The sequence below is a fragment of the Astatotilapia calliptera genome, chromosome 15 (genome assembly GCF_900246225.1).
Source record: "Astatotilapia calliptera chromosome 15, fAstCal1.2, whole genome shotgun sequence".
Classification (NCBI taxonomy): domain Eukaryota; kingdom Metazoa; phylum Chordata; class Actinopteri; order Cichliformes; family Cichlidae; genus Astatotilapia; species Astatotilapia calliptera.
The window spans coordinates 16666335-16681724 of NC_039316.1; the positions used below are offsets into that span (position 1 = coordinate 16666335).

Genomic DNA, 15390 nt, shown 5'->3' on the forward strand with positions numbered 1-15390 from the left:
TCACAGAAAATAGTTTTTTTTAAGCTGATTGTGGAGTATGAAAGAATTATGCACTCAACACAATTACACACACTTTACTAATGAAAAAGTTACATGATGCAAACTGAAGGATTCAATATTTTTTTAAACGTAACGAATGAATATGAGAAGAAGAAAAAAAAAACTTCCCAGCCTGAGTTTTGCTACTTTATTTGGCAAAAACAAAAGAAAAAAATCTCTGACCTAACTGTTGGATTTAATGGCTGGAAAATGTGTGTGTACTGATGTTCCACTGACCTCTTTTTCTTACAAAATCAATTAAGATGGCAAAAATAAAACCAGAAATTTTGATCATATTTCCCATAAATGTCTCTTCAATCAGGTTCACCTTCACTGAACTCCAGACATTACACCTAGTTTGAAGGAACAATAATCAGAAGCTCCACTGGTCAATGTTTTGAAATGTTACAAATGTTCTGTTGTTTCGTATGATTGAAATCAAAAGAGAATTAACACGAGAATATAGATTCCACATTTCCATATCCTTCGTACTTGAATCCACGAAGTAAATACTGAAAGTTCATTATTGAACTTGAAAATACCGTTTAACAAAAAAAGCATCTTCGTCTTTAGTTCCTTTTGTATCGTGTGGCAAATCTTGGGTTAGCTCAGATCAATCTTAAAGATCACATTAGATCAGATTATTGAATAAGAATGAGCTGTAGATTTACCACACACTGACAGCCTAACAAAAATTCTTAACTTATATTATTCAAACTGTAGAATTCGCTTCATTGTAGTGACGTTTGCTGGGGTTTGTTGGTTATCAAATCAGCCTTAGAGACTGTGTGACTACAGCTAGACCTTCCCTACATTAGGTCAGACATTCTTACAGCAGAATTTTGCAGTTATCTGTAAAGACATGAATTTAGTTTGAATAATTTTGCCATTATCACATTAAAATCCAAATTTCTACCATTGGGATACCTTTGGAATGAGGGGCCTGAGCTTTCTCTTTGGCTGGCAACCCATACCCTGAAGCACAGCCCGTTCTCACTCCCAAGGCGTAACATCCCGACGATTGGTCAAGTCCTGCGGCGTTCCTGAGGAACGCGAAAGGTGACCTTCCGCGTTCTTATGCTACGTGCCGAGTTATGGGTGAAATCCAGTACAATCACGGTCCTGAGGTAATACACGTTCCAGCCATGTATTCTAGCCCTAACCCCAACCTTGTCCCTAATGCTAACCATAACCTTATCCCTAGCCTTAACCATCACTATAATGACGTTAAACAGTGTTTTCCAAAGGATTTAAGTAAAATGAACGAACACGTGTAGATTGATTCCAAACGTTTTTCATGTTTCCTCGTTTTTCCGATCTCATCATTTAGGGACGTGTTAGATGCCTGGAAGCGCAATATGTTGACGAATTGTCACCTAGCATAAAATATTAGTTTTTGGGAGTGAGAACATGTTGTGAAGCAAGACCCCTGCAGCAAAGATTGGGTTAGGGTTGTAGGACATTACATCATATGAAATGTGGTTGTGAATGGTTACCTGTATTCAGTAGCAGATGACCTGTCTAGTGTATCCCATGATTCACTGTACATGGGATACTCATGGGACCCCCATGGCCCTCAACTGGACAAGCGGTTAAGAAAATGTATTTATGCATGTATGCATATATGTATTTATGCATGTATGTATTTATGTATGTATGTATGCATGAATGTATGTATGTATGGATGGATGGATGGAAGATTGCAAAACAGTTCACTAAGCAACTCGAGCTGCATTGCATCAGACACAATAACATGCCTCACGTCATTTACCAAACACAACCTCCCAGTTTGGCAAGCTATTTTGACCATGCTGTTTTGACCCTGATTGATGAACCAAACCATCCATTTGTAGGCTTTGATGGGATGTTTACTTGTCACTCCTCAATTTGTATATCGTATTGGAGTGATGAGCTCTGGTGCCTGGACACCGAACTCTAGCTGTAGTCTTCTGCTGTAACGAAAGACTCATTTCAGATGTGACTTGTTTGGCTGAACTAACATATGGAAGCCATAATTAAAATCATCTAGTGTATTTACCCTTAGCAGGCAGATGTTACCGTAAGTTATACAGTTTTTGCATCAGTCATCAAAAAAAGTCTTGGAGCGATATTTTAAACAACTTCTCATGTTTCTGTTATTAATGCAACAAGTACCATGTGTGGCACGAAGATCACAGCAAGTCAGAGAAATTAAAGACAAATGAACTGAATAAGAAGAGAAGAGGAAAGAGATGAGAGCAAAAAGGAGGGTAAACATGGATAGAGATGTAAAACCTTTTTTGGCCGAGGTGACTGAGAGTTAACAACAAACAAATGGGGCTAAAGAGCTAAAACCAATGACAGAGCAGAGTGATTGAGTTTTCATTCTGTATGTAGAGTCTAAATTTAACCCACAATTGTTTCCAGGCTCAGGAGAAATGGCATCCCACCCACATGTGAAGCAGACACGAGATCATGGGTCTCATTCAGTTTCAGTTGTCATCAATCAGCTTGGGCTGTGTCCCCTGCCAGCATTACATCATGGCATACCTATTTTGATTTTAACAAGCCAGAGAAGTCATTTGGTGCACTGGCAGCGAGAGTCATACCACGTCGGGACTAATCAGTTCTGCACAAATTGGAGGAAGAACATTCAGAGCTGCTTAAAAGCCCTGGGCAATATTCCCACAATGTAAAATCATGTTTGCATGCTAGGGTCACTTGTGCTTAATCACACTACAAGCATCCACTGGCTCAGATGTGCTGTTGTTAAAGATCTTTTGGGGCATTAAGGTCCACCCAAAGGGATTAATTATACTATGATGTAAAGTTCTCATGTTCTTGCATGTTTTTAATGTATTCTCTTGATATATATGGTACATTTTATTTTTGCAAAGGTCACACTGGCTGTACAGTACAATGCAAAAGCTCTAGGTTCTCAGAGGGATCTGACTGTTCACCTATACAGCCATAATGATAATAATGAAAAGCAAGCCGCAGTTACATGAAGAACAAGGAGTTTTGCAACAGATGGTGCAGCTTCTATAGAGCCACAGTCTCAATATAATGAAGCCATGGGGTATTACGTGATCACAGAAGACAATGTAGCAGAATAACTCTACAGAAGAGCAAAGTTCAGCAAATTCAGTAAGTGTACCATGTAAGCCATTCTCGCTAATGCTTTTATGTTCTATGTTTTTACATTATTATGATGTGTCATATTTTAATTTCAGCACTTTGTGATTTTTATCTGTGAAAGGTACTATAAAATGCATTTTACTTACTTAGTTACTTACTAACTGAATCTATCAGCACATATTTCCAAAGAATTTAAACCAAATGACCTGTTTGAGTGTTGCGTGTCAGTTTAGAAGTCTTCTTTCAAGTTTTTAATAAAGTATTAATGTTTTCTCTATTCTCTATTAATGCTATACTCCAACTGTTCTTCTTCATTCCTATTCATATTTTGCTGATGAGAACAAACAACATCTTTTTGCTCACCTTCTAATATTGTGAGGTTCTTCAGAGCCGTGGAGTGCTCCCAGTCCTTCAAACGGAGGTCCTCTGTGATTGTGTTCAGGATCTCCATCTCATTCCTCAACTGGGCCTCCGTGTGGACATGGGTCACCCATAAACTGCTGGTGTCCTCTGTTATGTTGCTGATCTGGATCTGAATGTGGGACGTTTATGACTCAGTTTATGAAAAGTAGATCTGATGTAGAGGTAACTTTTGTGCAAGCTATTATGAACATCTAACCTGTAAGTCACGTATCTTCAAATGGTGAATACTGACATCGTTGCTGAAGGTGTGGTTGACAGCTCCCACTGTCCAGTTGACCTCGTCTAATTTTTCCCTCAGTTCACTCACATGACTCGAGGTTTCCCTAAAGTAAATCAGAATCCCACAGAAGTCCATTTGAATGTTATTAAATGCAGTAGACTACAAAAACTGTATTAAACATGTACCTCAGTAGGACATCATGATCACGAAGCCACGTGGATGCTCGGGCCACCTCCGAACTCAAGCTCGTCAGGTTCCGACCCGCGGAGCTGCTTAGCGAGGACAACCTGTCATCCAACTGCACCAGGTAGCCTTCTGACTGTAGAGAGTGAGCCTGCATGCTCCTCAGCTCCACCTCCAAGCCCTGCAAGGAAAAGGACTCTGACTATTGGTAGTATTTCTATCATCAGCCTTTATTTTTCAACCTTAAACTTAAATTAATTAAGCATTGTTGGTTTGTTGCCCTTCAATGCTCCCCCTTTGGCACTTCTCTTTTCACCAACTAGCCAGTTTGCAGAAGCCCCTGACTGAGCCATGGCCTCAGAACAGTGGCCGTACCAATGCAACCCCACTGGCAGCTGAAGGTTGAGAAAGGGTTGCAGTAGAGATTCTTAAAAGAATTCTGCAACACATCTGGTGTCAACATCAGAGGCATCAAAAAAGAAATGTTTTTGCTAAATCACTGTCTAGATAGATCAGACAGAGGAGATCCATAAGCAAAAAAAAGGTCAAGTACCACCAACTGTTGTGCCTACAGTGAACCCAATCAAGTGAGCTACAGATCCCAGGCCAGTCAGTTAAGCTCCTGCTAACAGCAGAGGTGTGGAATAGAAGAGCCCTAAAGAGTATTCTTAAAAACACTACAGGGTGGCTGGGCATCTGTTCTTTGGTCAAATGCGGGAGACAAGCTTGTCTCTAACGATCAAAGCACCAAAACACTCAATGATGCCTGGGGTGAACCATTTCTGAGTATTCCTGTTTAAATTGGGCCACCTTCATTAATCACACGTTCCTCTATAAACATTTAAGATACAATAAAATGGGGCATCCAGATATCTTGTGTTGTACCTTGATGAAGATCTCCAGCCTCTGCAGCCAGTTGCTGTGGTTCTGGAAGAGGTTTTCCAGTTTCCAGATGTTCTCCAGCAGGTCAGCTTGTTTGGACTTCTCTCCCAGGGTCTGCTGAAGCAGCTGGGAGCGCTCTGACATCCGGGTCGCATTCTCCGTCAGCACCTCCTGCCGCTGAGAAGACACCTGGGAGCGAGAGACTGGGGAGGAAAAGAGTGTGGAAGAGAGTCAGAGATTTGTTCTAAGTGTTGAAGCAACGATCCCTCAGCTAAAGCAAAAGTCCCCAAATCGAGTTTCATTTACTATCAATCACGGAGCTCGCCAGCACTGTAATGTAGAGCAGATGTTGAGTCAGGCGCCTGCTGTGATTCTGGTTGTCTATTTATGCTGAATGTATTGTTTGGTTAAGTCAAGACCTAAATAGTTTTACGAGTTTCTTTACTTGGAGTGCATATATAACATGACATTGTGGAAATTCTGCCTTCATTTTGAGTAATGCTGAAGTTGGCTTCTGCATGCCGGTATTTATCCAATGCTTGGAGTTTTGTTTCACAGGTATGATGCATTGACTTCCTATGATAAAAATTCCATTTCAAACATACTTCCCTCCTTCTTAACTGTCTACCTAGTGTTCTGACATCAACACCTACAAGGGTTATATAGTACAAAATTGAGGACGAGAGGACTTTTTTTTGTCATTCTACATTAAATATAAAACCAAAGTGAATCCTTTCTATTAATGAATTTCAATTCTGGAGACATGGTTAAATCTAAGCAGTGGCTGTTTAGCTGTAACATCGCATTTGATGATGGTTAAAGCGCAGAGGAAAATTTCTCGTCTTGCATTTTCTTGTTGCATAAAGGTCACTTCTCAAGCCTCGCTCTCTTCTGTACCGTATCTAATGAGAAAAACCACCATGGTTTGATGTTATGTTGAAAGCATGCTGCATAGTAACAGCTCGATAGCCTGGCAGATATTTTGAAACCAGATCCTCAGCGCTGTGCCACGATGGCAACCTCTTCTCTGCAGGACCAGTGTGTGAAAAACCTTCAAAAGGAGAAAATGGACGAACTGAGGAAATGGGAGGAAGCAGATTATTCCCTTCACACATGTTCCTCGACACGCTAATGCCCCTAACAGCTCGATATCACACACTCTGAATATTCCTGTTACCACGAATCTAAGACAGCAGTGTGTTTCTGCATGTGTGGCTTCATGTTCCTGCATTGTGGCCAGGAATCAGCAGCATGACTTCAGGGAAAGAAAAGTGCTGCAAAGCCGCAGCACTGCAAACAAACCATCTGAATTTCATCTCATTATGTGTGTTAGGTTTATTCCTAATGACCTGAAAAACTAAATAAGCTGCAATCTGTCCACTACACAGGGTGCTTAATTGCTAAATGATGGTCTGTCAGCAGCAGCAGAACCTGACACTATGGAGCGTATCAGGAGTACTTCTACATGAAAACAAAGAAGGGAAAACATGAACAAGAAGCTGTAGGATAAGAAAAAGAAGAGGAGGTAAGAAAAAAAGTGATGAAAAATAGAGCAAAGGAAGAAGGAGAAGGATAATCGCACAGGCTAATCTTGTTTGCAGTTGTGCGTATTGTTTGGGACAGGTACCATGAGTAGAAATGCAAAGCTCAAGTTACACAGTTTGGTTCTCATGATCAGAAAAACGCTTGAATGATGACAGATGTAGAAGTCAGCCAGTTATGGTTCCCCATTTGAAAACACTGAGAATGTTAGAAGAAAAAAAATGTTGGTGTATACACCACAAAGTTACTGTTTGTATCGTCTTAAAACTATTTTGAAAATGTAATCGTTATTATCTTTCAAAGACTATTTTAGACATCGGTCATCTTCACTCTTCTTCCCCTGCCTAAACTAAAAAGCAGTTTCAGACTGTGAAGAGTTTCTCTCTTAACGTTATATACACATCTTAATCTTATACAAGTCTGTACAAAGCCTGATATTTATATGTTATCTACTCTTGAGGTGAAGCTAAAAGCTTGAGGTAACACAGCTTCTCCGGTCACAGCTGGGAAGCTGGGAAATAACCCGTGTTAATAGGTCAGGTCAACAGAGTCGCTGGTGTTTTTAAACCTTTTCTTTACAAGCTATCTGAGAACCTTGCATCACTTTACTGGATTTTTGACTTACTTTTATTTCTTGTTATGTTACTTTAAACTGTGTTTGGCTTTATTTGTCATATTTGCTTAAAGGACCAGAGGGAAAAGGAAGGAGGAAACAATTTATGGTTCTCCACTGACTTTGGTTTGCATGAAGGTGTCTCCTTGCCAATTCCATCTACTGGTAAAACAACTTAAAATTGCTTAAAAGCTGTAGTAAAGTGGGATTAACCACAACAGGATAACTGGAGTTTTTTTTACATACTTCTAACTGAAAAACTGAGCATTTAAATGGACAGACAGAAACTTGAATATAGTCAAAAGAAAAAAAAGATGTGAGGATGAAAGAAGAAGGGCGAAACTCATAACTACATCTGCAACAAGTACGTTGACACTGATGAAACAAATATATATATGCCAGTTTCAGGCTGCTGTGTTTCTATAAATTATGCAAAATCATTTCAACAGTATGAAGCCTATAGAAAGATGTGGCATAAACTTAACATATTGACAAGGGCCTTGGTAGCTTGTACATAGTTTTCATTAGCTGTCAGCTAACTAAATGTGGGGTGCATAAATATTTCTTCTGACATAGCAACAGTTGCATGTTGAGACCAAATGTTTCTGCTCCACTGGGCAGCTTTCAGAGAATGAGGCGCTACAGTCTGTCAGTCACTGTTTACTTCATTCTATGCTGCTTGTGTACATGCCGAGTTTTGAAAGTGTTCTATAAATAAATATTATTATTGCAATTAAACATGATCTGCCAACACATGTTTTGCAGGACCTTGGATGTTGTCTTATGGTTTCAGGCATTATGATGTCACACAAAGAAGGTCCAGGGTTTGAGCTTGCATGTTCTCACTGTGTGTATGTGGGTTCTCTCTACAGTGCTCATACGATCCAAAGGCATGCATGTTAGGTTAACTGGTGGTTTGGTCTGTGGTCTGTGACTTGTGACTTGTGACCTGTCCAGATAATGCCACAGTGTTTTATGGCAGTTGGATGGGTATCTGTCTGACCTGTGGCCCTGTGTTGAGGGAATGGATCCTTCCATTAATGAGCTATGAAAAATATGGCATGAAGATTTCATCAACACCACTGGTTGAGATGCAGACCCAAACAGAGTTTTCACAGTGATATTACACATGGCTGCGGATATTTGGATTCACTGGTCCCTCAGACCTGTTGTCATGGATTTTCAGTCCAGTTTGTAATTTAGTATACCTCAGCGCTTTCTCCCCATTTCCCTTCATGAAGAATGGCTTTTAGAGAGCCATCCTTCCACTGAGACCATCGCTGATGAGGCTTCAGTGAGCAGTAAATGGATTAACTAAAGGTCCAGATGCATGTCTCAGGTCCTTTGTCAGGTGTTTTCTGTCTACCCTTATTAAGCATGTGACTTTTAAATATTGCTCAGTTTTCTAGGATTGATATTTCCTTTTTATCCTCCACTTGTCCAGTTTTCTCAATTTTGTTGGAACACACTGCACACCATGCTGAGATATACCAAGTTCTCAGCTAATAGCTCTTTAGGAATTAACTTGTTGGTCTAAAAGTTTCTATCTGTCAAACTATGTTATCATTGATATTTTTCATAGATACAAATGAGGGGTTTTTGTTACAGGGTGCTAGAAACAAAGTGCCAAAGTTCTTCTGCTTAAAACAAATTCTCACAAAATTAAGCCGTAAATGTCCAAAAAAACAAGAAAAAAAGAAAGACATTAAGAAAACCTGGAGAACTATTGCTCAATACCGCTTGAAAAATTACAATAAAGTCTGGCTCCTTGGAAGTAAAATAGAAAGAAATGAAGGGTGTTTCAAGACTTTTGTATTTGTACATCTCTTTCAGTCATTAACCCCAATCATTAAGGTCCTCTCAGTTTTTAAGGTGTGCATTTGTGAATTCAGGCAAAGCTGATGAGAAATGGCTTGAAAGTTGAGACATACGCCTGACAAATCCATTTCAAAGCTCTTAAAGCTCAGCTCTGTAGGATGGGAAAGTCATCTTGTCTCTTTTCCAACCCCCTTCTATTCTTTGCTGTGTATTTCACACAAGAACACAAGCACACATACACACACACAGTGGCATGGCAGAAATATTCAAAACAGATTAGCCCCATATTCACAGCTTCATGGTCTTTGAGTTCTTCTGTCGAGACACAGAGGAGGCAGACACTTGATCCATTCATGTATCAAATGCTGGGAGCACAGGCCAGCTCAACAGCTGGGCTTCTCTGTGTAATGCGGAAGAGTCCCACTTTGTCAGTATATATGAATGTGCAGATGATCTGAGGTATCATCTGCATTCAGCGAAGCGAACCACCCTGTTCTGAGCAAAACCTGTTTAGATGGTTCGTTAAAAAGAAACAACCAGCGTGAGGTTACAGATGTAACTGTTACCAGTAGAGTACGGCTGTGCAGGTGAACTGGTTTTAAACGGGTCACGGGTTATACATATGTGAATTTAGTTCAGTGTACACATTCCCCTCCTGGCTTTTTACTTTAGGAAAAGATCATGGTCTGGATTAAAATGTCACAAACTGGGAATTATAGAACTGCCTTATTAATGCCATGACCTGGTGCATCCAGGTCCATAGCTAAAGGAGGCCTTGTACATAAATTTACTATACCAGAGGCTTTGAGTTTGGGACACCTCAAGCACCAGTATAAGTGATGACAGGATTTTGGTAACATTGGTGCACAACACAATCAATGTGGTAACCATAAACTAGGTTTCAAAATCCCTAAAAATGTTATTAGCCCTGATCCAGTGATGTACAGGTGCACTATGACATCCCATTTAATGTGCTTATAGGTGCAACAGATGATTTGAAAATAGGCATAAGATAAGATATAAGACTATACTGAGCGTTTATGGGCTCTAAAATATCAAAACCAAACAGATTTAGGGGCGTTCGGATTTTAACAAATTGGTCAAAAATGGAAGTGAAAATAAAAAAAATAAAAAAATCACTTGAAGTGGAAAGATTGTGTGCAATGCAGTTATGATTCATGCAAGTCTACAGTAGCACTTTCGTGTTAGTTATATCTATAAATACAAAAGCAGGGTGATCAGAGAGGACTAGGAACTTAAAGGCGAAGACAATACTGCATCACAACATTTGCTGCGTACCACTTACAGTGATGGTATGGACGATGATGGGTGTAAGATGTTGTGTTTGTCCTAAAAAAAGAAGTATTGTACTTTTAGAAATAAGAGGCTGTGTTGATTTTGGGAATATCTGGCAACTTTGTTATTGCCTGTAACTTATGTGTCATATTACACGTAGATACCTTGGAGACCTAGTGGTAAGTTCTAAATGTTTGTACATGTACGTGAAAAACCTAAAGTATTTCCCTATGTACACAGGCGCACACACACACACACACACACACACAAACAAAGAAAATCGTTTGACATTGTTTGACAGCGAGGGGAGACAGAGTGAGGTCTATCAGAGTTGCACTCCTGTGTGAGCAAAGCCAAAGCCAACATGTTGCCTTCATTTATCTCTTGTGTGTGTGTGCATACTTTTATAACATATATATGGTTACTCACCCTCCTTTTGGATACAAAATCCAACATCAACGTAATAGTTAGGTTTTGGCCAGTGGTGATTACGGTCAAGATAAGTCTGCAGGAAATGAATTTAAGTCAGTGCAATGTCCTGTGAAGTGATCGATCTGAGTTTTCGACCTTGGTAGCCTGAGAATCAGGCAAATCTGAGAGCTCATGTTTCCTTTGCTCTGGCAGAATCCATCTGGCTCTTCTCCTGTTGAAACATAGTTCGACCTGGCCTCGTTTTTGCCGAGCCAATCACAACTGTTTATCTGATATGGTTTGTATTTGATTTGATGGCTGACATCTCTGTATTCCATTTACAGTTTCCATCTCTCAGTCCTCATCAGTGTTTCAATGCTCTGATTGCTTATAGGTCTGTCCTGTGGCCTCGAAAGGTATTTTGATCTCTGATCATTTCCAATTCCGCTTTGAAATCTAAACTGAACAGTGAGGTTTCAAACTGGGAAGGCATTATTTGGATAGTGAAGATATTCTGGGATGTTGAGACAGACCTGCAAAGCCATCTTTGAAGTTACAGTTGAGGGTTTTCTGTGTGGAATGTGCTAAAATTACAGAAGTTGTATCTTGTGAAACATGCTTCAGTATGTCTGGTGTCAAACTACATCCACAGAATGTGTTGCTACAAAAGAACCAAAAGTTACTTTGGATCTAATAAAGCATTTGAACTGTTAATTTCTGCTTTTTTGGTGTGTTTTTCTTTCATATGGGTGTGCGCCACTGACAACAGAGCCAGTGAATGAAGTGAAGCCTCCAAGCTACTTCCAGCAGGCAACTAAAGTTGGCGTGCATCACTATCTTAACGTAACTACATGCCCTCCTAATTTGGTGGTCTATTTTAGGCCTCATCACATAGGATTAGAGACAAATCAGCGGCCCATCAACAACTTTCAGTCACTAGAGAAAAATGTGTATTACCTCACTGACTGGTGAGTGATTGTTGGCAGTTGCTACATGGCGAAAGAAGTTGTTTATAGTGTTCACCAGCTAGTGAAACTAGAAAAAGTACAACCCAAACTGGAAACGGAGACTGTTCACCTCCGAAGTAAAAGTTTTGTGTTATCACAGCAAGCCATCCTTTTGTAACTTTTACTCTGAAGGCTAACAGTCCCCATTTCACGTTTGTGTCAAACAAGTTTTTCTGTCATGTCACAATACTTGGTGTTTATAATTTGAAAGTTATAATTTTGTTCACATCATGTTTCATAAGCGCCTTTCTTTGATTATCATATATTTTGTTATTCACTTCAGTTAAAATCTAATTTCCTGATAGTTAAATTGAATTTAGTGTAATTGAATTAGTTTTACGCAACATCGGTATGAACTTGCAGGAGGTCTGCATGTTTAATTTTATGTCCGTTCCTGCACATTAATGTGAAAGGCAAACAGTTTCTCATTAAACAGCCCCTCTGAGCTGCAGGTCTTTCATCATCCATTGCTCTGTTGTGTACAAGTCAAATGTCCTGCAGTGCTCTGTCTTCTGGCCTGCACCCATGGTTACTAATCTCCCTGTTTAGCTCTCTCACAGGCTTTTTAATAAAGTTGCTTAATACACAGGAAGTCTCTCTCACTCACTCTGTGTGTGTGTGTGTGTGTGTGTGTGTGTGTGTGTGTGTGTGTGTGTGTGTGTGTGTGTGTGTCAAAGAAATGAAAGCAGCTTCTTTTAAGGACCATTACAAACAGATTCAGTGAATGACTTCAATTATCCATTTTTTTGTACAAATTTGTAGAACATGGTGATATATTTCAGGGTGCTTTGGAGAACAACATTAGCAATGATTCCTATTTTCAAATAGTCAAACAACTGAGTTTCAATAGTGCTTTTTTTGTTTCAGTTGTACACAGCGCACGGTTTTTACCACATTATTCTCAAAATACTGTGCCTTTATTGTCTAAAAGGTTTGTCTACAAATGTTATTTACAATTTTTTTGCTTCCAAAAAAATTAAAATTTTCCAAAATATTAAATCTGTATATTTGTTCTTAACTTTTTGAGCAAAATAATATATATTCTAGTAAAACTATTACTTTCTCTCACTTCTTCCACATTCTGATGGTCCCGTTTGAACTTCGGCAGGTATTCTTGACCATACATGCCTAAATGTATTTACTTGCTGCCATCTGATAGGCTGATTTATATATTTACATCAATGAGCAGTTGAACAGGTATATCTAATGAAGTAGCCAGTGCGTATACATTGTGTACTATTTTGCCTTTGATCCTATATTCCAGCTTCTTTCTGGCATGGAAAATCCAGCAACAATCATCCATAAAAATAAACATACTCAATGTTTGGATGCAGTTTGGTAATGAATGCCAGCACACAGACATGCAAACACACACACGCACACATGCATATGCACACACACACACACACGAGTAAACAAGGTAAATGAAGTTGTCAGACAAGCAATAATTTTTTTCTTATAGCAGAGTTCATTGTTCTTTCTGTACTGTTTATCTTTCTTTGCAGCTGCAATATGTCATGTCAATTATTTTATAGCCCCAGAATCAGTTTGAGTTGCTTTCTGGAGGCTGTTTGATATACAAAGATGGTTGTAGTTGCAGTGCATATGAAGCTAAGTATACAAAGACCACACCAACTTCTACTGTTCCTAGTTAGTGTGGTCTCTGTATACACTACATTGGTCAGTCTGGGATCATGTGTGTGGCATTGAATACGCAGGTTCTGAGTTTTCTGTTCAAACTTCTCATCACAAGTGTGATTTTTGTTGCCCACAGAATAAAAGTAGGAATGTAAATATAATCTCTATGATGATACCCGTCCACCTATTCATTATGCAGACCTATGCTTCACTATAAATAAACTCCTACACTGCAATTTATGGTATAACCCCTCAAAGCAAAAGTTTGAAGCTCACAAGGTTTTCATCAGTGGACCTCCATGAAGGAGTCAGACATGGCAGATAGAGTTGTGACAAAAACTTCTGAGCCTCCACTTGTCTGCTCCTTCTGTGATGGTGACCTTTCCATCTCCATACAGACTTTCATTTTAAGGAAAGACATCTGATCAGTCACCGATGTGGAGGTGGTGTTGTCTTGACATTAACCAGAGCACTGTGTTTGAATCATATCAGGGCTCACCAGTTATCCAACCCAAATACAGCAACACTGAAGGGCCAGAACAACCAGTTCCAGCAGGTTGAGGCTGGAACTGGTTTATTCATTCAAAAAATCAAAACAGAACTGAGAAAACAGTTTAGCTATTGAGACATTTAAGCTGGCAGAGATGCAAATTTTCTTTAAAAAAGATTAATCAAATATTGACACAATTTTTCAGTAGACAACTTAAACTAATTCAACATTCACAGACCATATAATGTAGCTCTAAAACAGAAATTGAATTTGGTGCAGATTTCATAATTGACCAACCAGCAATGAAAGTGATCTGACCTGTGAGACAGATGAAAAATAGCAAACTGGAGAACCATTAAAACAGCTGTTTCTCACCTAAAAATAGGCGATTTTCAGTGTGTCTAAAACACAAACTCAGACGTTATTGTATAACACTGTTTTTCACATGTGTTAAAAACTAAAAAAGACCGGCCAGTAGTCAGACAAGAACTGACCAACATCCTTCTTGACTTTGAAGGGATGCCAACGCAGGAAAGAGGGAAGGAAATAAAGAAGAAAGAGTCTTTTACTGACCTGCAGACCTGAAAGCCTTCCAGCAGTGAATGAGAATGAAATTACAGGATCTTAAAATCCGAAAGTGAACAACCTGCCTTCTTTAAGCTCACATCAAAAAGACAGACATTACTTTATTTGAAGAGGAAGAAAAACAAAAGGTTGGATTAATATCCGGAGTAAAGCTTAGTTACTGCTTTGATGAAACTGGAGTGTGATAAAGATTAAAATAGACAGCTCTTTTTTTTTTAAACAATTGCAGAGAATCAGAATAAAATAAACAGAAAGAAACAAGGAAACTAAAATTACTATCACTACATATAACATCTACTGGCAAATTTGAGTAAAAACAGTTGATCTTTGACTCTTTGGATATAAAATGTTATTACTATCCTGAATTTGTGACATAGTTTTGTATAAATTCTTGATGTATGACCAAAAACGTGATTGTTAAATTCACAGCCCAGCTAAACCAGAAACCCCTTCAAGAAATTCTTTCCAGGCATTTCTTTTTCACAAACTGACTCGTTTACTGTGCTCAAACTCAGTGAGGTCTTTAGAACCACCCACTCTTTTAAAAATGTTTTTAAAGGCAGACTGCATGGCTAGATTTTAAACACTCTGTTACTATGAAACTTAAAACACCCGGCTTCAAAAAGGTGTGGTCAATACTTTTGTCCAAATAGTGTAGGTCTAACTATATCTGTGTGTAGTTTGGTGCTGCAGTAGTGACAGAAGGAAACTCCACCCATTCCTTTTTAACAGTATACATGAGTTTGGTTCATGGACGTAGCAAATCTCAAGCCTTCTTTCTACCCAGCCATCTCTCTGATTAAGAGACATAATCTCCCCAGTGTGTTTTAGGTCTGCCTGGAAGTTTCTTATATACCCAAAAGATCTCACCGAGCAGACATCCAGGAGGCATCATGTTAATTTCCCAAAAAAAGCTCAGTTGGCTCTTTTTTATTTTAAAAAGTAGAGGTTTTAGTCAGACTCTCTCAAATGCCTGAGATCCTCAACCTGTCTTTGAAGGTGGTCAAAGTCACCCTTTGGAGGAAGCTTTTTTGTTGCTTAAGTTTCATTCTTATAGTCACTATTCACAGATAATTGCCATAGATCAAGGTAGCATAGATTGATCAAAAAATAAAGTCAATTTCAC

General features: G+C 39.1%; 1 protein-coding gene across 1 annotated transcript in view; it reads right to left on the reverse strand.

The window, feature by feature from the left end:
* Nucleotides 1-15390, reverse strand: part of scara5 (scavenger receptor class A, member 5 (putative)) — a 102701-nt gene that overhangs the window by 54949 nt on the left and 32362 nt on the right. The window contains exons 4-7 of the mRNA XM_026194496.1: nucleotides 4868-5067; nucleotides 3985-4163; nucleotides 3776-3902; nucleotides 3520-3688 (exon numbers count right to left, since the gene is read on the reverse strand). Coding sequence (XP_026050281.1) covers nucleotides 3520-3688; nucleotides 3776-3902; nucleotides 3985-4163; nucleotides 4868-5067 — 675 coding nt within the window. The remainder of the gene's footprint in view (nucleotides 1-3519; nucleotides 3689-3775; nucleotides 3903-3984; nucleotides 4164-4867; nucleotides 5068-15390) is intronic.